The 24,087-nt window shown below is 35.5% G+C and overlaps 1 protein-coding gene across 1 annotated transcript in view; it reads left to right on the forward strand.

The window, feature by feature from the left end:
* Positions 1–24,087, forward strand: part of LOC104283426 (serine/threonine-protein phosphatase 4 regulatory subunit 4-like) — a gene marked incomplete at its 5' end in the record, with an annotated part of 44,762 nt that overhangs the window by 9,811 nt on the left and 10,864 nt on the right. The window contains 11 exons of the mRNA XM_009881599.1: positions 1,260–1,366; positions 3,612–3,719; positions 8,007–8,128; positions 10,713–10,835; positions 13,388–13,557; positions 14,617–14,736; positions 16,605–16,682; positions 18,213–18,296; positions 19,604–19,786; positions 20,561–20,666; positions 21,475–21,622. Coding sequence (XP_009879901.1) covers positions 1,260–1,366; positions 3,612–3,719; positions 8,007–8,128; positions 10,713–10,835; positions 13,388–13,557; positions 14,617–14,736; positions 16,605–16,682; positions 18,213–18,296; positions 19,604–19,786; positions 20,561–20,666; positions 21,475–21,622 — 1,349 coding nt within the window. The remainder of the gene's footprint in view (positions 1–1,259; positions 1,367–3,611; positions 3,720–8,006; positions 8,129–10,712; positions 10,836–13,387; positions 13,558–14,616; positions 14,737–16,604; positions 16,683–18,212; positions 18,297–19,603; positions 19,787–20,560; positions 20,667–21,474; positions 21,623–24,087) is intronic.

Genomic DNA, 24,087 nt, shown 5'->3' on the forward strand with positions numbered 1-24,087 from the left:
TGTTGGTGCAGCAGCTATACAGAAACCTGAATCTGAAAAGGGGGCCTTTTGTGTTACTTGAAGGATCTCTGTGTCAGAAAACTTGGAGTATTCTAGTTGTTAATTTTTTTTTTGGTAAGTGACAATTGTAGCTTCCAAGGACATAAGAAAAGGTGTGTGTCTCAGACCAAAGTTCAGCCTAACCTGGTGTCCTGTCTCTGGCAATGGCCACTTCATGGGAGAGACGGTGTCTAGGTCAGTAACTGGAGTTAGTGTTACTAGACATGGTGTGTTTGCTGTCATAGTTCAAAGACCAAATAAGTAATACACAGTTTTGTAGATAACTAATGCAGTGTTATAGTTAGAAGCATACCTTCTGTACTAATTCTAGTCTGGGTGATCTACTTCTTCTTACAGTGTAAGGTTCTCTTACCTCAAAATTTCAGCTGGTAGGAGGGGAAAAATACTTTCAGAATATTGTTGGACTTTCCTGCCTTGTATATTATCCTTTTGTGGAGCTCTGCAAAAGAAATTGAGTGAGGAACTGTGACAGATTACAGGAGATACCTTTCCATAATGTTCCTCTTGGCCTGGCACCTGGATTTCTGTGATTATTTCTGGGCAAAAAATAATATATCTAAACTTGGCGTTCTGCAGGCCTGCCTTTGTTTCTGGGACCGTAGAGGTGGTGCAGCAAATGGCAGCAGAGTCCAACAAAGATGCAGGTTTTCTGTGTCTGTGTGGAACTGAAACCTCTTCCCTACAGATCCCCACAGTACGCGAGAGGGATCGTTGCCTCAAAGCTTTGCATCAAAAGAGGTCTTTCCGCGGAAAACTTCTGAGAAGGAAGCTCTGAGAGGCTTCCTTTTCCTTTCTCTGTGTATTTTTTTTTTGTTGTGCGGGAACATATTTAACAACTTTTGTGAAAATTATCAGCTAATAGCTATAAATATTCATATACAACTTAGTCTCAAAATAAAGACACAAGTAGACAGATGTAAAACTGTGGCTGTGAGGTGAATCATAAACTGCTATTTGGGCCAAGATAGGGGTTTGATATGCTATAATTAGCACTGATTATTAAATACGGTTTTCCAATAGACTCATATACAACAGACCTATGTACATAGGCATCATTAGTGTTAGTACTGATTAATTCCATGAAAGGGGTAGAAGACATTTGGGATATGTTTTCCTAGATTATTTTTTTAAGAAGAGGAACACATTATTTACTGCTCACATTTCTTCTGTTCTTATTTCTTCTTTTTTCTTTCATTTAGATCCTGAATCCACTTGTTTCCAAAGCACAGCTTTCTCAAACACTTCAGTCCCGCTTAGTTAGTTGTAAAATCATGGGAAAATTAGCTAACAAATTTGAAGCTCATATGTAAGTAGACTGTACATGTATTTTCATTCCACAGTATACACCAGTATTTCTTTGTTAGTGAGCAAAAATTACAAGAGAAGCAGATTTTATTGCAAAAGTTAAATGCTTTCTTTTTACAGAACCCTTTAAGTGGATATTAATTAATAATAAAAAAATGTTCGTTATGTAACTAGCATACTCAGACTTGCTGACATTCATCCGTTTATAACTTCAGTTTGTGTATTCTTCCACAGCTTCGAGTAGGTACCATTTTCATGCCATTCTTCCCTATTGTTTTTCTTACTGGGAGATAAGCCAAAAAGTGCATTTCTCTGCAATTTACAGAGACAAAACACCACTTCATCACCTTAGAGTTTCTTGTCATAAAGAGAATAATCCTGTTCCTCACTTTTTATTTATCTAACCAGATTTAACTTTTTTTTTTTTTCCCTGTCCCTAATTAAATGGAGATGTATCAGGAGCCACTCTTGTTGCCTGATTTAGTGTCCGTGGGTTTGGACACTGATGCAGAACAGGGAAGCAATGGTGAAAGCAAATATGAATAATTTACTTGCCTGAAGTAGTTGGTATGGTGCATTCTTTGGACAGTTTGTCCAGTCTTATGATAGTAGGACCATTTCAACAAATGTGTTTCCTATCCAGGCAATTGGGCACATGTGATTTTGTATTATGAAATAAATCCACTGAGGGCTTCTAAATGCACAGGAATCGTGCCTAGCTCAGGAAGTCCACCCTAATAATGATTTGGATCTGCCCCAAAATGCAAGAATTCAGCCTAATAGAAAATATGAACAACAGAACTGTATGACAAGACATTTAGGAATAAATTTCTTTAAATTATGGTCTTTTTCTTGAATAAAAAGAACTAAAAACAACCCAAAGGAAACTATCTAGACCTTCATTTGCTATGTAGACTACACTTGTTGGACATGCAAACGTTAATGATCATGGTGAAGTAGTATATTTTGAGAATGTTACCAAAGCCTTTGTGTCCAAAGAAGAGCAGCAAAGATGGTGAAGGGTCTACAGCACTAGTTTTGACAAGCTCTGGTAGCGGGCTATGAGTGCAGTTCAGGGCGCTGAAAAGAGAGCAGGATCCCCAGGTTGGGAATGTGGCAAGCTGAGTAAGATTCATGGCTCACTCTCATTCCCCTTGCAGGAGGGCTCTTTGTCTCAGGAGTAAGCAATATATAAGCATATCTTCACATTCTTCTTCGTAATGGCGTAATTTTCCTCATAAAACTTATAATAAAATTAAACCTCTTTCTTTTGGATTTCACATGACTCCCAGGTTATTTTATAGAATATTGAAGAAGTCCCGACCTTGGAATAGAACATCAGTTTTTCTACCCTCTGTTCCAACACCTAGTTAAAAACAAGTCTTATTTGGACGCAGTCTCTACTTCAGAGTGTTTTAAAATGCCATACTGCCAAGGCTTTCTACAATATTTGAAACTTGAGGCCAAATTTTCCTGTAAGCAGTAAATTAATTTTCACTGGGATGAATGGAGGCTGTGCAAGCTGGCTTGAAAATTTGCTTGTCTGTGGCTTCATATTATTTCTCTTAAGTTTTGCAACAGCATAAAGATTTGGATAGAGATATTTTATGAATACTCATGACAGCATCTTGGGCAGTGAAAGGAAACACAATGGCTGATTCTGCCAAGTTGTAGTATGTGTTTTTACTTAAACAGAATTCAAAATAGTTATTTTGTATCTGCCATTGATTGAGCATGAATACTTGGATCTACTTGCATAAAGGCATTGCAGTGCTGAAGCTTTTAATCTTAAATTATTTTTCTACTTTCCAAATATTTCTTTGGTGATGCATGCATACTAAAGATGAGGTATTAGAGACAATTAATTGGGATCTACACTTCCATTTATATAACTCTTTGTATTCTTACAGTGGCTGTTCAAAAATTGTACTGAAGATGGTTATTAAATGAGGACAGCATCTCTAAGCCTACCTACTTTTTTGTAGTTTAAAAAAAATTAGGTGAAATATGAGCAAATTATAATGACTGTAAATAATCCTTTTTCTGTTTCTTTATAGCACATATTTGCTTGATGTGCAGTATTCTTTTATAATTGCAAATTCTCAGAAAAATCATTTACCATGTGTGATACATCAGTTCTAAAAAACTTGCCATTAGAAGTACTATATGGGAAAAAAATGAGTATTACAGAGTGGATTTTATATATTCTTGTTCTGTATATTAATAAAAAATGTTCACATTTTTAGTATTAAAAGAGAGATTCTTCCATTGGTAAAATCACTGTGCCAGGATGTGGAATATGAAGTCAGAACTTGCATGTGTCGGCAACTGGAACACATAGCTCAAGGAATAGGGTGAGTACAATTTGCATAACTGCTTCTAAATGCAAAATCTTTGTCTAAAATATTTAATGGTAACCTAAAAACTCATTTTAAGATTTCTAACTTCATTCATGAATACTCAATAATGAAATTGGAGTGTACAGATGTGTTCTTAGAAACTGGCTGTTGGCAGTTGGCTCTTTTCCATTTTCAGATTTTTTATTTCTCTCTGATAGTAAAATTGCTGAAACGTACAAACAACAGTTTTCTGTAAATAATGAGTTCATCTATAGCTTCTTGAAACCATCTCAATTATCCATTGATGTCATTGGGCTTATTTAAAAATGGAAGAGGATTATGGAAAGTATGAGCAGTTTCTAATAATTTCTGTGCAGTTTTTTGTGAAAGGATGCTAAATGTGTTTTGTAAGCAAATTTCAGTTCAATATCAGCTTTTACTCTTAAGCTTGAAGACCTTCAATATTGCACATCTAGGAACAGAAAAAGTCTGGAACATTTATTTCAATAAATAGAACATGTTAGCTACCCACACAGGGTAGTTAACACAGTCTCTGAGTGAACAAATTGTTTAAAATTCTAAGTCTGTCCACCTTGTATTGTGTCAGGAAGAAAAAAAAGCAGTAACTTCTCTTACAGACTTGAAGAAAATATCAATTAAGTTCCCCTACCCTGTGTTACACCGTGGAGATAGATTCAATTTTAAGAGTCCCTCTGGATTTTGTGAATTTGTGAGCAAATTCAAGGACGAGGCTGAAACTGAAATGTAATTTGAAAGATATGGCAAATAGGCACTTCAGTTTGTTAGTACCGGTGTTTGTGGAAAAGGTGCCTTCCCGTGGCTGTGGAATGTTTTATTTTTTTAACATGGAGAATTATGTTGTGGTTTAGATTCTGAGTTATTTAAAAAAAACAAACAAACACAAAACACCAGAAATTCGTGAAGCAATGCGATTTACTTCTCAGCCATGGAATACTGGACAAGTGTCTGTTTGGGCAGTGTTTTAGCTTACTCAGATATCGGGAGTGAATATCGACAGCAACAACTCAGCATTACAGTCCTGTACTTAATATAACTTTGTTTTGTTAAGGTCATGCAGGGTAGAAATTTCTAGATTCCTGGATAAACTTGTCTTTATTGCATACAAAATAATTTTATATATGTGCTTTAGGCAACTCTTCTGCAAAGTCCTTGTCCTGCAAAAGTTCAAAGGATGTGAATAATGTAAAAACACAATATTACTCATCTCAGTAAAGTTACTCATTTGTTTTTGTGCTTTTTTTTTATAATAAAACATAGGTTAGCAAGGTAAATAATTTTAACATTTTCCACAATGAATGGCTTTGAATTTAAAAGAACTTGTGATTACAGAAAAGGAAGGTAATATTTGTCGGTATTGTTGATATTTGTAAATCTGGAAATTTAAAATGCTTTTTACTAAATGGAATTACTGAATAAATTGAGCTTGCATTAATTTTACTGTGTGCATGTATCTCACGTATCTTTATGTATCTTAAAATTGAATAAAAGTGAAAGAGAGGGTTCTGTTTATCTTCAGGGAGTGACTAGTTGTTTATAATAACTACCGAGTTTCGAAGGGAGGGACAGTTCTAACTGTCATACTAGTTTGAAGATTTTTGATGCCACCAAAATGAAAATCCACAGAAACATATTTGCAAAGCATTTCTTCCCTCGTCCTCGTCCCCCCGCCCCGATTTAGGATGTAGTCCCACCTTTTTTGTCCCCCGACCTTTTCTAGGCTGTATGTTCTTGTCTGTCTCAATCGCCTTCCTTCCTCTTTTTTCATTTGTTATTTCTCATGAGATTTTTTTTGATGTCTTATTTGAGATGCTGTCTGCATTTCCGTGGATTCCTCTAACCTTCTCAGTTAACCTCTGCTATAGTCAAGAGCTGAGAAGTATATGAATTTGGCTTTGAAAATTATTTTTGACACATAATACAGCAAAATATATTTTTTAAAATAGTGTGTGTTATTCTGAGTGAAATAAGTCTTATCTAGGGTATACGTATAGTTAGAAATTATTACTTTCAGATATCACAAACATTTTTTTATGTTTTAAAAATGTACAGCTGCACAGTTTTCCTTGCCTTGTCGCTCAGTCTGTTGAGAAGCAGAAAATTATTTTGGTGGTAGCCTTTAGGAAATACAGTTTGTGTGAATCTGTGTCAGTTTGCTTCCAGTTGTTTTCATTTGTAACAAGGTGGCTATATCTTATACTAAGAAGTGACCATTTTGGAAAGGAAATAAACTTTTCTTCACTCTGTTAAGTGTCTTTGAAATGAACTAAATTGCATTTATTATACTTGGGAGCTGAAAGTCTTAAAACAAGATGGGTGTTGTGCATTGACAAATGACAGTATTACTGACAATTTACCCAGCCTTAGAATAGTGGTGTAATCAGACTAAATACACAGTTGTCAATTAGTGGTCCATTCTGTATATTTTTCTTTAATTTTTTCCAACTTTTATCTTTAGAACTAATGTATCCATATACACTGTTCTCTCTCTGAGGTTTTTGCCTAGTCCCTTCCCAATTATTTAGATACTTTAATCTCATAACAAATGGTGAACTGTTGGTATTTTCAGTATGTAAATTATTGCAGTGTTTCATGTTGGGGATGAATAGGTAGTAGGAAAATAAACACAATTAAATAAACAGAAATAAGCACATGTTTAGGTGAATGTTGAAGGCATCGTGTGACAACAGTCCCAATGCTTATTTTTACTATTTAGTGATGTTACTACTAAAAGATATCACGTCATTTTCTCATAATTTTATGTGAATGATTAAACATCTGTTTGGAAGAATACTGTTAAGCTACATCTTGCTTTGCTGGTAACAATAATAAACTCTGTAAGGTTTGCAAATCACTGATGATGATGATAAACATTTGAAAGTATTATTGTTTGTACTGATTTACAAAAGGGACAGCTGTTACTTGTTTAGTCTGATTGGAAGGGTATTTTGGGCGTTTTTATTTCAGTAAAAATCTGGCAGTCTGGATGTTGTGATTAGTTCCGTATTAAAAACTGTGTTTGAAATGACGGAGTCTAAACTCTTTGTACGCAGTTGCTCAAAGTGTCAAACAGTTTTGAATTTGTCGTCTTGATTAATGCTCACGTAGTGTAATTTTATCAGAGTATTTCCCTGCAGTTTTATGTTTTGAGTGGGATAAACATTGAGGGCCAGATCTTTGGCTATTGCAAATTGCTGAGGTCCTGTTCTTGAGATGTGGTGCTTACAACAACTTCCACTAATTAACGAGCAGACCGAGAGCTCGTACAGGAGAACAGGACAAAGTGGGCTTCTGAACTCAAATGCAGACAAATTCAAACACTAGGAATCAAATAAAAAAATGAGTATGACAGGAAAAAAAAAGTGTCAATACTGAGTATGTCTTCCCAGTTCTTGTTGACAGTAGGACTGTAACCTCATAAAGCAATCAAGAATCAGATATATGCTGGGGCATGGGTAATGGTGCTGGATGGTGGCTTCTACAGAAGCTATACTTTTGCTCCAAGAAGCCAATCTCTTTTCTTCTCACTTAAGCTAGTCACCTTACTGTGCTTATGTTCCTGTGTCAAGAGTATTTCACTCCTCCTTAGTCAGCTCGCTGATTAAACTCTGATTTCTAAGTCAGTCCCCAGTATAGCAACCTGCTGCCAATTCAGGTTGTCAGGACCGTCAGACGTGCAGACAGTGCTAGTAATTACCAAGGCAAAAAGAAACAAGCAGAAGCCTTTCTTCACTACTTTAAAAGAAGCCTAAAAGCTTGTGTTTGGACTAGTTGGGGAAACCACGTTTTCCCTGAGCAGTAGTTGCTTAGCCTCTGTAAAGGAGGCTGATCTTTGAAGCGTGAGATTTCCAGACACTTCAATCCAGCATGACTCATATTCAATAATTTTTGGCTTTGGGCAATCGTATTGAGCAGTTTCTGCATATTTGATCAGAAGAGTTTTCTTAGTGATACAGTGAAGTAGCTGGATGCCTTTGAGTTTTTTCAGACTGCATTTTCTCTGATTTATTTTGAGCTAATTTGAATGCTTTTTTAGTGGTGAAGTTTAGCATTTTAGGCTTGCATGTTTCTTTGGCTAACAAGGAAAAAAGTCCTGTGATCCACTGGAGGTTTTCATTTCATTTTCATTTCCTTACCACTTTGTCAATTTTTCCTTCTTGACTACCCAAAAAATATCTGAGTATTTCAAGGAAGAACTCCGTTTTGCTGTGGCAGTGTTGTTTCATTATACATTTTCTCTTGACTGCTTGCCTCGCTTTGCAGGACAGAACTAACAAAAACTGTGGTGCTTCCTGAGTTAGTAGAACTGGCAAGAGATGAGGGCAGCAGTGTACGCCTTGCAGCTTTTGAGACGTTAGTGAATCTGGTCGATATGTTTGATGCAGGTAAGAATGTAATTTAGGCTTACTAGCCCAGTTCTTAATGCTTTAATGCATCTCATAAATGTATACATAAATGTATATGTGCTTTTTGTTCTGTCTGCATTCTTCAGACATTTCTGATTTTTTGTTTATTGTTTTATCCCTTATGTATTTCATGTCTTGCAGTGCTTTATACATAGAAAGTTTTAAGGAAAGTGAACCAGTTCTCCACGAAATCAGTTGTCTTAGTCCAAATTTCTAATGTAATGTGGCTAAATGGAATGATTAAAATTACTGTGTAACTGATGGGAATATTGGGTTGTTAGTACTTACTTAATGCTATCAGTAGACAGATTACAAAATGTTACCTCAACAGATGCCATCGCTTGTGCTTTTTTTGCGATTAACTAGTTTTTGCCTCTTAACTGAAGTAAAGCTAGTCCTAGCTACAGACTGCTGCTGCCTGCCTTCGGAGCAGAACCCCGACTGGGGCGATGATATGGTATTTGTGTGTGTGTCAGTAAACCTTGCAGGTTTTAACATCCAGTGTTCTATATCAAATACATTTGTCAATTTTGGAACAGAAAATATTTCTTCATGTCCCATGAACTGCAGTGTGCACAACTAGTTTTAGAGGTACTGAGCATCATTACTATTTAAATCCCTTTAAACTTGTAGCTATGTGGTTCTGAAAGCTTTCGTCTTTGCAATGAGAAAGTGTGTGTATTTTATAAAGCTTTTCTGTATTTAAAACAGAAAATGTAAATGCTTGTATTTTTCTCAGCACTCTGTATCTTTCCGCTGATCAACATGCATATCTCATGCTTCTCCAAGTGTAGGGGTGAGTGTCTGTGTCTTCATCTGAGGAACAGAAATTCTCTGTTGTATCTGCTTCTCTCGGCATAGTGGTGGTGGATTCCCTACATGCATGGCTCTCAGGTTCTCATCACAAGTTCAGTTCAACATTGACTGGGGCAAACTTTAAGAAGAGCTACTGTGAGTGCTCCAGTACAGGGGGACATTCTGGGTAACTGCTGTGCCTTAGCCTCCAGTCAACAGCTCTCTAAATTTTTTCAGGGGCATGTAGAAGACTATAACAGCCAGTTTTTCTGGCTCTTTATCGATTGTGCTCCCTGCTGGTTTTTGTTTTGTGGTTGGTTTTTTTTTTCTTTCTTTACAACTGGAAATGTACAAAGCAGCAAAGGACGATAGATCATTGCTATAGTGTATATGAAAAAATATTTTTTCATATCATCGTTGATCACTGCTCATTATTTGCCACTTTGCTCTTTATACTGTCTTTTTCCAAACTTTTCAGTTGTTTATCTTCATTAGCAACTCTGTGTTTTCCACCACATTTCCCACTCCCACTCCCATCTTACTGACTCTACTACTCCTTCCTGACACATAAGTGAGGAGCAAATATTTACTGTACAGAAACTTGGTGATGAATTACTAAAATACGTGATCGCATATAAGCCATCTGGAAGAGTACATAAAGAAATAAGATAGTTTTGGGGAGAATACCATAAATGGACTTTTTAGCAGTTAGTGCGTATATCAGTAAGTGTGATAGTAGGTTATTTTTCAAATTGTTGAGCCTTTGCATTGGTGCTGTTAAGTTTGTGCTTCTCTCTGCACCTCCCAGTCTTCAATCCCCCCCCCAATTACTGTAACTACTGCATTTAGCTGTTGAGAAAAGCTTAGAGAAACCAATCAGGGATTATTTACAGTTTTGTAAGGAAAGTTTTTTTAGAAATCTGGTTTGTACAGTTTTTGGTTTCGTGGCTGAACTAGAAAATGAACATTTTAGATGACCCAAAATTATATCCTAGGGTTTCCTTCCCAGAATATCAAAATATTTCTTCAGATCAACCTAAATATTTTGTTCAGCCATAATTATTAACTGAATTTTGGCGTTGATCTACCATTAAAAAATCCTAATCCTTTTGAAATTGAACATCTTAAAATACAGTGGTTTTATTTAAAACCAGTCGAAACACATGCATTTCTTTGGACATTTACTCCTTTATTTTATAAGGAGGCAGAGTGCTTGGATTTGACTTGTAATTTCTAAATGGTTGCATTTCTTTCCTCTGCCATTAATTATTTTGTTTTTCTCTGGGAATGTATTATTTACCAAAAGATTTTCAACCTCATCTTCTCAGTAGGTTGAAAAAATTCACTTCCAGCATATCGAGATTTTTCTTTTTACTGTCATGATCATGTTCGGTCTTGATCTCTCTGTGTTCCTACTATTGTAGGAAACCTTATTGTAGGAGTACTCGTGTTCTTTATTTCCCTGTATTCTTGGTGAATGGAGAAGTTAGTGACGATTCATTTATTCTCTGTCTCATCCTTTACTGGGGGATGCCTTTTCCCTAAAACCAAACAAACAAACAGTTAAGGTATTAAAATTTAGGACCTTATTATGATTATGTTTGTCATTTTCTGTACCTCTGTTTTCTACCTGCAGTGAGTGCCTGTCAAAAATACTCCTGAGCATGTTAAATTATGTTTTTCATAACTTATTATGGAAGTCCCCTCTCTGTGCTCTTTTTTATATATTGACAAATGGCTAACTTTAAACATTTCTTTTGTTTTTCAGATGATAGGAGTCAAACTGTGCTCCCCTTGGTGAAATCATTCTGTGAAAAATCCTTCAAAGCGGATGAATCTATCCTAGTTTCTTTATCTTTCCATTTAGGGAAGCTGTGTAATGGATTATATGGTATGATTCAATGTTCTTTTAAAGAAATCTTAAAAATAAGGGAAGATTGGAGAATTGGAAAATATTCAGATTTGAATGGATCAAATGAAATCATAGTTAGGAAAGGAAATATGGAAGTAAAAATCTGAAATAGTTTATCACATAAATATTGGATTTTCTGAATTTGCTCTTTGGGTGTCCGTTTGTTTATTGGGTTTTTTATGTTTAGACAGGGACAGTTTTTTGTTTAGCCAGGGTCAGAGGTGGAAACACGATGGTTTGTGTTTATTGGTTTGACTGGTTTATTTTTTTTCCTTCTTGGATATTCTGGAGCTTGTGAGTTGGATGACTGAATTTTTGAAACTGGAAACTTTTGAAAACACAGTATGATGTTAACTGTGTATGTTCACTTTTGTAAGGCACAGTACCGAGTGTGGCCCATAAGGAACTTCAGGAAGGGAGACCTAATGGCATGTGGATTCCCAGCTGCAGCTGAGGCCAAATCTGTACCCATAATTTTTGTGGTTTTCACTTGATCACAGCAGATCTTTCTTTGATCATTCTGCCTACCATATACCTGCTACACAGAGCTTACCTGGGGAGGGGCAGTACAGAATCATGGTTTTGCATGATAGAGAATTTCCTCCGAGACTCTTAAACCCTTTGGTCGTTCTTGAAGATCTTCAAAATTATCCTTTATGACCATGTTATAGGCTATCAAAGTGACTGTAGCTTCACTAAAAATAACTCAAAAGGTCTGTTCCACAGTGTCAAACTGATACTTACAGAAACATAGAGCCAGGACAGTCCATCCTGGTTTTATCATGTCTTTCCAGTCATCTTTTCTCTAGGTTGAATGGCTTTAATTGCTGATTTCTTTTCACCTCTGAACCCTGTCTGGCAAGTTCTTGTTTTTCTTGAAGTGTTATGCCTTAGGAGAGCTGAACAAAGGGAAACGGTTGCTTCATGTGTCTTGCAAGCTAGATTGCTGTTTACATTTTTCAGTATAAAAAACTGCCTTTTTTTTTTCAACAGTTTGCAATCGTATGACATTCTTTGTTGAAGTGCAGCCTATAGAGCCTTTTTTTAAATAAAAAAAAATCTCAACTAGTTAGTCTTTCTCTTTCCTGGCCTTATGCAGGTGATGTGGATCTGGCTAAATGTGGTACCTTATTTCTGTCCTAATAGAATAGGAGTTTAAAGTTTTAAGACCGTAAGTCCAGTTTCTGAAGATCATTTTAAACTCTGTCTTCTGAAGAATAAGCAGCCTCCCTCCTAATTGATATTACCAGAATATTTAACAAGCGAAGTCTCTAATTCAACATCCAAAAAAACAATGAAAGTACTAAATAGTACCAGAACTAGGATAGACCTTTCTTTTATACATTTACCTTTCTTGTCAGTGAGCCATGGTTAACTTTCTCTTAACTGTTTTTCTAAGCAGCTTTGCAGCACCTTTATAGTTTTTCATCTCTCTTTCCTGATCCCTTATTTTGCTTGTGAAAAACACGACCTTTACTGCATTTTGTATTCACAGGTCCTGTTACCAAGTACTAGAAGGAAATGGAATCAGTTTGACAAGTTTTGCTTTTGCCATGTTGGCTGCTACTCATTTTCTTGTTTTCTTTTCTGTATTGACGAATAGATTTTTTTGATTTTTGTTCCAATTTTTTCAAAAAAATGAAAGTAGTCTTACTGGTCTGTAATTATATGGCTTGTCCTTCACCTCTGCAACTGTTAATATCAGTACCACTTCAGCTCTTTTCCATTCTGATATCTCATTTAAGATTTCAGCAGCCAGTGCTTTAAATACTTCTGAATACTGGAATAAAGCACATCTGGCTGTGCACATTTTGAAAACCTTTCATGTTTAAGTATTCACCGACCTGATCCTTCTCTGCCTAAAGTTTGAGTCTTTGTCACTGTTATTAATTGTACTGAGTCTGATGATACTAGTGGAATTTGAGAAAGAAAATAAAAGCATCAAGCATTTTGACCTTGGTACGAGTCACTGATAGCTCTCCTCTCTCTCTTCAGTAGAAAACTGAGCCTGTCCTTGATTGTTCTCTTATTACTAATGTACTTATAAAATTACTTGTAATTTTTTAAGTCACCTTGCCTGTTGCATTCCAGCTTGTTCTCAGTTTTCTAATTTTATTCTTATACCTCTTGATTATCTGTAGAAACACGGCCTAGTTTTTCAACTTTCTGCAGGCAGGCATTTTTCACGTGACTGAGTTTCACAAGGAAAGTTTAATCACAAAGAAAGTTTAATCACAAAGAAAACAGTATTAGTGGAACAAGCAAATAGATTCACAGTCCTACAGTTAAAGTCCTGAGTATTTCAAGAATTATGTAAACAGAAATTAAGATTCACTCTGTTATAGTTAGCTGTCATTTTTCTGTAATCACTTTTTTTGCATAACGTGTACTGATGATACTCTGTTAGACTCAAGGTGGGGGGAGGAGGGATAAAAATCGACATGTTTGGTGGATTTGTAAATGAGATTGGGGGGGCAGTATTAATAAATAGCATTTGTAGTGAGGAAAGTAAACTTTTTTTTTTTTTTGAGGCATTTTTACTCCTGAACAGCACTTACGGTTTTTGGAATTTTATAAGAAACTTTCCACACTGGGTTTACAGCAGGAAAACGGACACAATGATAATCAACTACAACTTCAAACTCTGGAACAGGAAAAGAAGTATATTTCAGTAAGGAAGAACTGTGCTTACAATTTTCCAGTAAGTAACATTAATTTAAGGTTAAATAATTTGTGTCATGCGTATAGTTCACTAAATAGGACTGCATAAGTGAAAGAGAAGTTACGCCCAAATTGTACATTATTAGCTGGATCCTAGCTCTGTCTTGGAAAGTTCGGGTTAATGGCTTAAAGTAGAGGTTGTCCAAAAGCATTACCAGGAAAGATTCCTCTTTGCAGAGCCTCAGAAAATTATTGGCAACTTTTGATGGAGTGCTTTTCTAAGAGGTCTCATTCCTTCCCACGCGTTTTCTCCAAGCCATTGGCACAAAGGCTTTGAGAAAATGGCAGTGAAACAGATTCCCCACTTTCAAACCACTCAAAGCTAGGTTTTACCATTTGCTGTGGGTCATGGCATTCCAGGGAGATGAAGGTTGAATCTGAATGGTTAGATTCATGTTTTAGTCATGTTCCTGCCTGAATACAGAGAGTCTTTTCAATTTTATGTGTGGTCTTTAGACTTACCACTCATGTTTCTGTAAATCTACTTCGTATTTTGACATTCTGCATTTATATTTAAAGAAAATATGTTTATACCGAGAGCCAGTAGACAGTTATTTTTATTCTGCCTTTTAAAGATAAGCACGCTGTATTTAGGTAGGTAGACATCTGTTGGTTTATTTGACCAAAACCAAGGTATGTACACAGACAACTATGTTGAAATTCAGATGCTTCCTTTGCTGCTTTCTAAAATGGTCTTTGTTTTTGAAGTCTCCAGTTGCAGCTTCCATTAGTGTACAGAAACATTAACAATATTTATAAAACTTAGGTTTTATATCTTGTGGTGTTAATCTATGTCTTCAGAAAAAAAGCTGGCAGCATGTCTGCAAAATACGTGAATCCAGTTTAGTTCTCAACTCCAGAATTTGTCTGGTGCCTGTGTTTTGACACGACCATCAAAAATGCCATACTTCCTCTTTAAAATCACCACCTGTTATCGCCCAAGTGTCTTGCTGGTTGTAACTCAATATTTTCATCTGATAATCTCTGATAGTGCAGTCCTTTAGCTATACAGTTAATAAAAGACTTTATCTTTCCACAGGCCATGATTGTTTTTGTGGATCCAAAGAACTTCCATTTAGAACTGTATTCTATATTTTTCTGCCTTTGTCATGACCCTGAAGTTCCCGTCAGATATACAATGGCCATAAGCTTCTATGAAGTAAGTCTACAACAGTTCTTTGTTACTACTTGCATGTTTTTATTTTGTTTTCTTCTTTACGCTTACATTTGTGACTGTTCAACCAAAATAAAAGGACTTGAGAAAACTTGTTGGAATTATTTAGTTTGTCAAAGGTGTTCAGAGTCCCTTCTATCCTCTCTGTATAGCCCAGGTACACACATTAGTCTATTTAAGTTGTGTGACATTTAGCTACAAGAGCCTACTGCTAGGTGAGGTTTTAAGGAGAGAAAGCTAGAAGAAATTTCGAATGGTCCAGTACCACAAACATAAGCAATTGTAGTAATTACAATATTTGAAGGTTTTCAATGCCATTAGAAAATAACGAAACAAATTTGCCACTTCTGGTCCTGAAAACTTTCTTTAGAACTGCACAGTTTGCCACTCTGCTGGTGTTCTATGGAGAATATATGTATGAATCAAATCAAAGTTAAATGCTCAATTTAACATGAAACTACTTGGAAACTTATGCATATGTGAAAACTTATGTATTCTTATTGTTCCATTATTGTTCCATTCAGTTTACATAAGTTCTGCTGCATTATTTTCATGGAAGTTAAAAAATGTACAACTGCATAGATATTATTAAATACACGGGGTGAATTCCAGAAATGAAAATACACTCTCTCCAGATTGTAGTAACCCATGTAGGGAGATCTTCAAGGTTTTCACGGTGTTTTACTGAGAACCCTTATGTTTCAGTCCTCGAGCTAGCCTTTCATCCCAGTTTGTTGCTGGGTAAGTTGGTAAGTTAAGCAGCTTGCTGAAAACATTTAAATGACTAGTAGAGGCAAAAATGGCTTTACTTACACCATTATAAGAAAATGGATGGATTTCCAGTTCTAGTTACCTACTGATGCCTTGTCTTAATGAATGGTAATCCAAGGTAATTGTTAAAATTGTAAAATGAGCATCTAATTCTACATAATATTTTGTGTTAGATGTGTAATGCTTTTAAGGTACTGCCTGAATATAAGCGAAGTACTTTAGCTCATTCAAAAAAATCTGTAAAATTGTACCTTGGTCTGAATGTACATTTAGTGCTGGTTGATTTAATTTTAACACCATAACTAGGCAAACACGTGACAGCCAAAAATGAGTAATTTATGACATTCACTGCGAAGTGGATTATTTTTTTTTTTAAATAAACTCCCTAAACCCATTTCCCTAAAGCTTCATCTTGATTGGAAGTAAGCTCTTCTTTTCAGTTGGCTCATATAAATAAAGAAAACCATTAAAAGGCATCTTCTAAATATTCTGTATAGCAAAAATCTCATTCCTCAAGTTTCTTTTTCGTACTTGCTGTAAAGTCTTTTTAACAGCGTGGAGATGGACTGCTGGTGTTTTTTAGACATTTAGGTGTGATTTATGAATCACAGTAAAAAAACCCAGAGAAGTAAGGAGTGAAAACTTCAGATGGAAATGTTGGGGAAACTTAAAATCCAGCACAGGCTAAGCCAATGTGTATATTTTATCTTTTGTAAATTATATAGCAGACTGACTGTTAACTCTCCTAAGGAGCATGAAGTACAACATTTGAGTATTCCAGAAGGAATTTTTCTAGCTTTGCAGTACAGTCTTAAAAATTTTTGGTAAATGTGAAATAAAGTTAATTCGAAAAGTGTGTTTCATGGTAAGGTAATACGCCCGTTTCTTGCCTCATGTTCTTTGTATAAGCATACTTTTAATGTGACCAGTGAGAAAGTACACAACTTTAGACAGCTGATATTTAACAGTTGTTCTGCATCCCTTCTTCATGCTTGCTGTAAAGTAAGCACATGTAGGAGAGCTGTTGTAGTGCCATGGAACTAAAGAATGCTTCACTTTGCTATCTTACTGTCATTTTTTAGGTTGCTAAGCTCTTAAATTCTGGTGTGTATACAATACATAAAGAACTGGTTACACTATTACAGGATGAGTCACTGGAGGTAATATACTTTTATTGGAACTTTCTTTTGCTTGTTACATTGAGGCAGATTATCTTGATGTTTGATAACTCTGCAATAAGACAGTACAGTAACTGTTTAAAATGATCAACAGCTTTTCTGTTTCACAGATACTTCATAAAGATACTGGCCTTCTGTGAATAAAAAGGAGGAAAATAGGAAAGCGTTTGAATTTAGTAAACCCACACTGAATTTAGTAGCTTTAAAAATATTCATTCTAGTTTGTTTAATTGCTACATTATTTATTACCTTACAAATTCTGTGGAAAGATTTGGGTTTCATATTATATTAAAATAATTGTTGATAGTGTTAAAGGTTTTTGCTATGTTTTATTTTTATTTCTCCAATGGAAGAGGAGAAGAAGCAGCTTTGTATGGTTCAAGGATTAAGATTTATAGAAATAGTTTCAGTCCAAGATCTGGTACAGAATTTGTGAGTGTTTGTGAGACAGTTTAGTTTAGTGTACCTCAGTTTCAACCTGCGTAAAACATGAATCACTTAGTTTACTACAGACAATAGTGAGAGTTTGGGGGATTGAAAAAAAGACAAATATTTATGTTTGAGACAAAACAAATGGTTTGAGACCATTTCCTCTGATACCAGTTATTCCAATAGTTGATCTTTTCCTTTCTATGTAGAATCTTTGGATGTGGTATGGAAAAATGAGTTTTGCTCTCAGATGCTCCTTTTTGTTTTGTTACCCTTTGGTAGACATTCTCCAGGAAATTAAAAGTGTTCACAGAACATCTACTTACAGTTTATGAAATTCTGACACATCTTAAAAGATTGCTCAAGTTGAACACCTAAAAGTTGAGACTCAGAAGCAGCTGATGATTTTGAAAAATTCCTTGGTTTGATCCCTATAAAGTTACCTAAATAACAAAAAAAATATTTGGTACTTTATCGTATGTACCACCTCTGTCAGAATTGGTGCAAAAAAATTTTTCATTATGTACTTTTCTAGCCTAGTTTCATGTATTACAACATCTGAAAATAGGGTTATTCTACTAAGATAGACTATTTATTCTGTTATAATTGCTAAACTGCAGTTTTTCTTAAAGCAGGAAATACTGCTTTTAAGATTCAGCTGACAAATATTAAAAAAGCCCGTTTCTGTGTGTTTGTCAAGGCTCTTAACTGTCTATGAAATACAGATCTTTCTTAAGAATGAATGTTTATTTTAAAATATTGTATGCTGTGAATAGTTAATAGTTTAGAAAGCATTGAGTTTGATATTCACATGAATCAAAACTATAGTTTGTTTTCCTAAACTGAAACCTATAATACTTATATTACTTACTACATTAAAAAATTTTTTTTAAATCCCAATCCTCATCAATGCAAATGTGTTGCTTCTTTTGGGTTTTTTTTTTTTGTGTGGTTTTTTTTATTTTTTTAACATGGACATGAGAACAGTAATAGAAGAGATGTTCGCAGGCATATGTTAGTGAGAGACAAAAATTGAGTCAAGTTAATTTACAGACCTCATTCATGCAGCCTTTCTTTGAATAGGTGTTAGATGCCCTGGTAGGTCACCTTCCTGAAATCCTTGAACTAATGACTAATGGAGGAGAAAACAGTGGATCAGAAAGCAAGGTGGGTATTCTCATGTTTTTTTAATTTGCTTTCTAAATAAAGTTAGTGGCAAAGTTGTTCACACATATATTGTATGATTAGTTTCTGCTTTGGAGAGCTATATAAAGCTTCTGTGTTTTTTTCATTGTTTCTTGACTTTATAAACTTTAAAATAAAAAAAAGGTTTTGAAAGATTAGACTTAATATAAAAATGAACAGTTTATCCATGTTCTTTTTCTAATTAACCACAGGTTTGCTGAATTAAATCAAATTTTGAAATACAATCATTAAATTAAAACAAACCTTGGTTTTGTGCTAAACGGGTGGTAGCTAATAATTAGTCTTTTTGAGATATATATATAGATATATATATATATATGTGGCGGCTGCCCATGGTTGCCATTTTCAGACAGTTTCTGCTACAAGGAAGCCTATTTCCTGAAGTAAAGGCACTGAATTAGGATTCAGGAGATCTGTATTCAGCTCCCAACTTAGCTAATTTAATTGTATGTGGCTCTGGATGGTGGTTTATTCGGGGACTCCTCACCTGTAAAATGGAACATAAAACATCTCCTGCTTCAAGATGGTTTTTTGAGCATACTTCCTAAATGTGTACAGAAATTGAGATATTCCAACAATATACAAACTGAATACATTTATTTTCATGTATGGACAAAAGTTGAGAGTGTAATTTGAAATATGAATTTGTCAGGTGTTCACAGCTGTACATGTACATAACATATAACAAGTGCAATGTCAATTGTGGCACTCTGTTTCATTTTGCTTAGTGCTAAAGAAAATTTAGCTTGGCTACTGTAAAGCCTTTGCCTCCTACTGAGAAAAGGTGTATAATTCCTACTAAAATTAATTAGGGAGCTGAGAAGAAAAACTGCAAAGATTAAAAGGCTAGAAGGAAAATGGGATTTATTTGGTTTGAGAAAGAAAACACTGAGGAGGGTTGTCGTAATGGTCTTCATATCTGTAAAAGGGTATTACAAAGAGAGCAGTGATTACTTTGTCAGGAGGAGGGGTTGGAAATGAAAGTGCATTTAGTTAGGTACTGGATTAGCTTTTTGACTAATTAAGTGGAACTTACTGCTTAGGGGGGATTGTTTAATCCCAATCATTGAATTCTTTTAAGAACAAGTTAGACTAATATCTACTGGAAATGATCACAGCGTAGCTGCTCCTGTCTGAGGAGAGGAATTAATTGACCCTTTAAAATCTCTTCCCTTCTTATGTTGCTGTGATGTGTGTTTTAAGGATAGCAAGATGACATAGAGCTAGAAGGTGTAAAATTATTTTAATGTTTATATTTTTATTTCTAGCTATTGTCTATTCCTGACTTGATTCCTGCATTAACAACAGCAGAACAGAGAGCAGCAACTTCTTTAAAATGGAGAACTCATGAGAAGTTACTACAAAAATATGCATGTCTCCCTCATATCATATCGAGTGATCAGATTTATTACCGTTTTCTTCACAGAATGTTGACAATCATTTTGACAAATGTAAGCCCACCTGTCTCTTTTTCCCATTTTTTTTTTTATCTGTTTACGGTGTTTAGAACAATGACCACCAGATATTTGCTATGTGTAGTACTTTATATACTATATTAATCTTAAAGTACTATTTCTCATTGCGTATGGTATATCAGGCTGGGTTTTTTTTATATATATGAGACTGAGAAATTGCTCTGAGAACTCCCCCCCATTTGAGGAGCAAAATTTGAATTGACAGATTGTCATGTTTTTCTTCCCACTCAAGACTTCTTTCCTTCCTGGTGCTCATTATCAGTTTGTTTCTAGCTAAATCAAAACTTTTTCCTCTGGGATATGCCTTCTTTTTCCTGATTCCGTGGATGACTTCGCATTGTGTTCCATTCTTTATGAAAGAACACTTCATTCTGAAACTGAACGGTGATTTAGAGGTACTAGTCTGAAATTTTAGTGAATTAATTCAAGAGTAAAGCTGTCTGTTGTAAGAGAAGATGTTGTAAGTTTTATTTTCTAACACCTACAGTATAGAAGGTGCCTTCCAAATGTGGAATGCTTTAAGACGTTTATGAAATAGTTGAATAAACAAGTTAGGCAGAAGGGATAAAGAAGCTGGTGTCTCATGAATTGGCCAAACTTCCTTATTCTCCCTTACGTTATGCCAATTATTTCAAAATTTATAAAGTTAGGCTAGTTTTTAGCTATTTTTTTCTACTTCTAGAATTTTTACACATTTTTAGCCATATTTCTTCAAGTATGTTTAATTGTGTTCCATTTATTTCTTTCAAGAACGTGCTGCCAGTCCAAAAAGCAGCTGCTCGAACTCTCTGCGTTTATTTACGTTATAATCGCAAACAAGAACAGAGGCATGAGGTTATTCAGAAATTGATTGAACGTAAGATAATTTTTCCTTGATTACTTAGAGATGCAAGTTAATTTTGACTGAAAGTCTGTTTGTGGTTATATTTATTCAGTGTAACTTCCTGCCATCATTGGTGGGATTATACTTAGAAGACATTCAATTGCTCATATTATCACCAGGCAAAACATATTGTGCATATGTGAAGAATATATCTGAAGCTTATGCAAAGGAATTGGGAAAGAGGCAATGTGGGAAACTGATAATATGCCAAGACCCCTCCAGCCCTAGTTCTTGAATCCAAGATTGCTTAGCTGTAGGCGCTGCGATATACAAAGCAGAGTTCCTCTAGAGAAGGAAAATTCTATAGAGGCTTCAGCATAAGAAGTGCTGAATAAATCTTCTCAGAAATTAAATTATGAATGAGTTAGTCACCTAAATTGACTTTCTGGTCTATTCTATGTGTTTTAAAGATAGGTTAGAAGTTTGAATAGTTCACATTAGCAACCCTTAACGTTTACACAGTAGTTTTGATACACCTGTGATACGGTTTGAAAGGCACACAGGGCTTTGTTCAACATGGTAGCTAGTTCTCTTGCTATTTTTGCTTTTTCAAATGGTTAAATGGACAGGTTGTATTTCTGAACAAAATGCTCACTGACAGAAATGGTCATTGAATTCAGAAGTTTAGGTTTTCACTGAAAGAAAGAATTGAGATAGGCTGAGGAGGTGTGCCTTGTGATGAGTGTGATTATCATCTTTGAATCAAGGGTTAACCTTTGAAATGTTTTCTAGCTGACATTTAAAACTTAATAGATAATATCTGTGCATTGTTATTTTTCAGAACTGGGCCAAGGAAAAAGTTACTGGAACAGACTTCGTTTTTTAGATACCTGTGAATTCATTATGGAACTGTTTTCAAAATCATTCTTCTGTAAATACTTCTTTCTACCTGTGCTTGAACTTACACATGATCCAGTGGCCAATGTGAGGTACTGTACAAAGAGTATGTAGCAGTGTAAAAGAAAAATGTTTTAAATAATATATTAAGAAACGTTTTTACAGGTTTTATATCTTGTTTAAATGGTGGGACCTGAGTAAAAAGGCACAGAGCCTTCAGGGTGACCAGTGTTAAAGGTGTAAGGGACTATGGGAATGATGTTGGAAAATCACAGAAGCAGGTCAGTCTGAGTGTTTGGGGGACTGATCAAAAGTGTTTTGGGAATGAAAGGAACAATGAGACAGAGGAACCAGCAATAAAGGAGGAGAAAGTAATACGCTTTTTCATGGGTATAGAGAGAGAAACAACTTCATGGTCTCCATTAATTTCCATCCATTTCAGCATTACTGTGTGTAAAGCAGAACATGCAAGCAATTCTTTCAGTGGTCTGAGCTTAACAAGTTAGCATAGGTTTTACCTTATGTAAAAGTTCTCTACTTCATTGTTAAGGTAAATGGCAAAATAATAGAAAAACATATGGGAGTTTGGTATGTTTTTAATTTTTATATGGTGTTTTTTCAATTATTTTTGTAGTCAATTTTTTTTTTCACTAAACAGATAGGGACCAGGCATTATTACCAATAAGAAAATAGTTCCTTTTTTTTTTTTGTCATGTATTTTGTGTGAATTTATGCTTTTTATCTTATTTCTGATGTGTGTAATTCATGTTGTCACCATTACCATGTCTGAACATCTAATACTAACGCTGCACAGAGATTTACATAAGCATAATTTGCACATACATGTGTGCATTCAGTAAGCTTCACTAGGTACAGTTTATTACCAAGTTAAACTGTTTAAATAGACCTTGTGTTTAGTATAACTCTCAATTCAGCAGGATCCCAAATGTAAAAGTTGAGCCATTTTCTGCATATATGTTAACATTCATATCTCGTGTTCTTAAGTTGAGGATTATATCAAAACAATAAGTTAAATTTGTATGTAATCAGAAGTAACATTGCTTTTAACAAACATTTTAATTAAAAGCTCTATTGATACAATATTAAAATTTAATGAAAACTTGAAATAACTCGCAACTCCTTAACTAGCATTAAGATTAATTTTGCAATAATTCTTTTTGGGATTATTCCCTATCACTTTTTACAAAAGGAATGCACTGTCTGTAGTGGACTGAAGTTTAGAAGTCAGACATAGTTGTTAGCTCATAATTTCAAAACAAACTTAGGGACATATTATTCTAGCTTTCTACAGAGTGCTGTAATCTATCTAATGGTAAGTTGTGAAGGTTAAAATGCTTTGAAGGTATAAAACCAGATGAATTTCTAAAAGAATTTTTTTTAATGTTAATAATCACAAAGTTACTATTTCTAGCACAGAATTGTTTCTGATCACAAGCCAGTGGGATCTGAGAACAGAGGAGAATATCACCATGTATTGTTCTTGAGGGTTTTTTTACTATATGCCTACAGATTAAAAATATTCACTATTATTGAAGTCTGATCAAATGCTGTAATTTTTATTTCCTTAAATGTATGGAATATTTTTATTAAATCTGCAGAGTGTTTTGGTCTTAATAATGTAAAAAGCAATTAACACTTTTTTTTTATAACCAGTTTAGAAACAATATCTAGGAATCGAGGCAAATCAATAATTATAGAATCAGAGAACCGTTTAGGTTGGAAAAGTCACTTCAGACAACCGTGCCAAGTCCACCACTAAACCATATCTCTAAGCGCCACGTCTACACGTCTTTCAAATACCTCCAGGGATGGTGACTCCCCTACTTCCCTGGGCAGCCTGTTCCAGTGCTTGACAACTCTTTTGGTGAAGAAATTTTTCCTAATATCCATCCTAAACCTCCCCTGGCACAACTTGAGGCTGTTTCCTCTTGTCCTATGGCCTGTTACTTTGGAGAAGAGACTGGCATCCACCCGGCTACACCCTCCTTTCGGGTAGTTGTAGAGAGTGATAAGGTCTCCCCTCAGCCTCCTTTTCTCCAGGCTAAACAACCCCAGTTCCCTCAGCTGCTCCTCATAAGACTTGTGCTCCAGATCCCTCACCAGCTTCGTTGCCCTTCTCTGGACACACTCCAGCACCTCAATGTCTTTCTTGCAGTGAGGCGCGCAAAACTGAACACAGTACAACATCCACAGCTTTTCCCTCATGTAATAAGCGGGTCACCTTGTCCTAGAAGGAGATGAGGTTAGTCAAGTAGGACCTGCCTTTCATGAAGCCATGCTGGCTGGGCCCAATCTCCCGGTTGTCCTGTACGTGTCACGGGATGCACTTAAGGTGATCTGCTCCATAATGTTCCCTGGCAGCAAGGTCAGAGTGACAGGCCTATAGTTCCCGGATCCTCCTCCCAACCCTTCTTGTAGCTGGGAGTCACATTTGCTAGCCTCCAGTCATCTGGGACCTTCCTTGGGTCGGCAGGGCTGCTGATAAATGATGGCAAGTGGCTTGGTGAGCACTTCGGCCAGGTCCCTCAGTACCCTT

Source organism: Charadrius vociferus, unplaced genomic scaffold (assembly GCF_000708025.1).
Source record: "Charadrius vociferus isolate BGI_N301 unplaced genomic scaffold, ASM70802v2 scaffold282, whole genome shotgun sequence".
Taxonomy (NCBI): Eukaryota; Metazoa; Chordata; class Aves; order Charadriiformes; family Charadriidae; genus Charadrius; species Charadrius vociferus.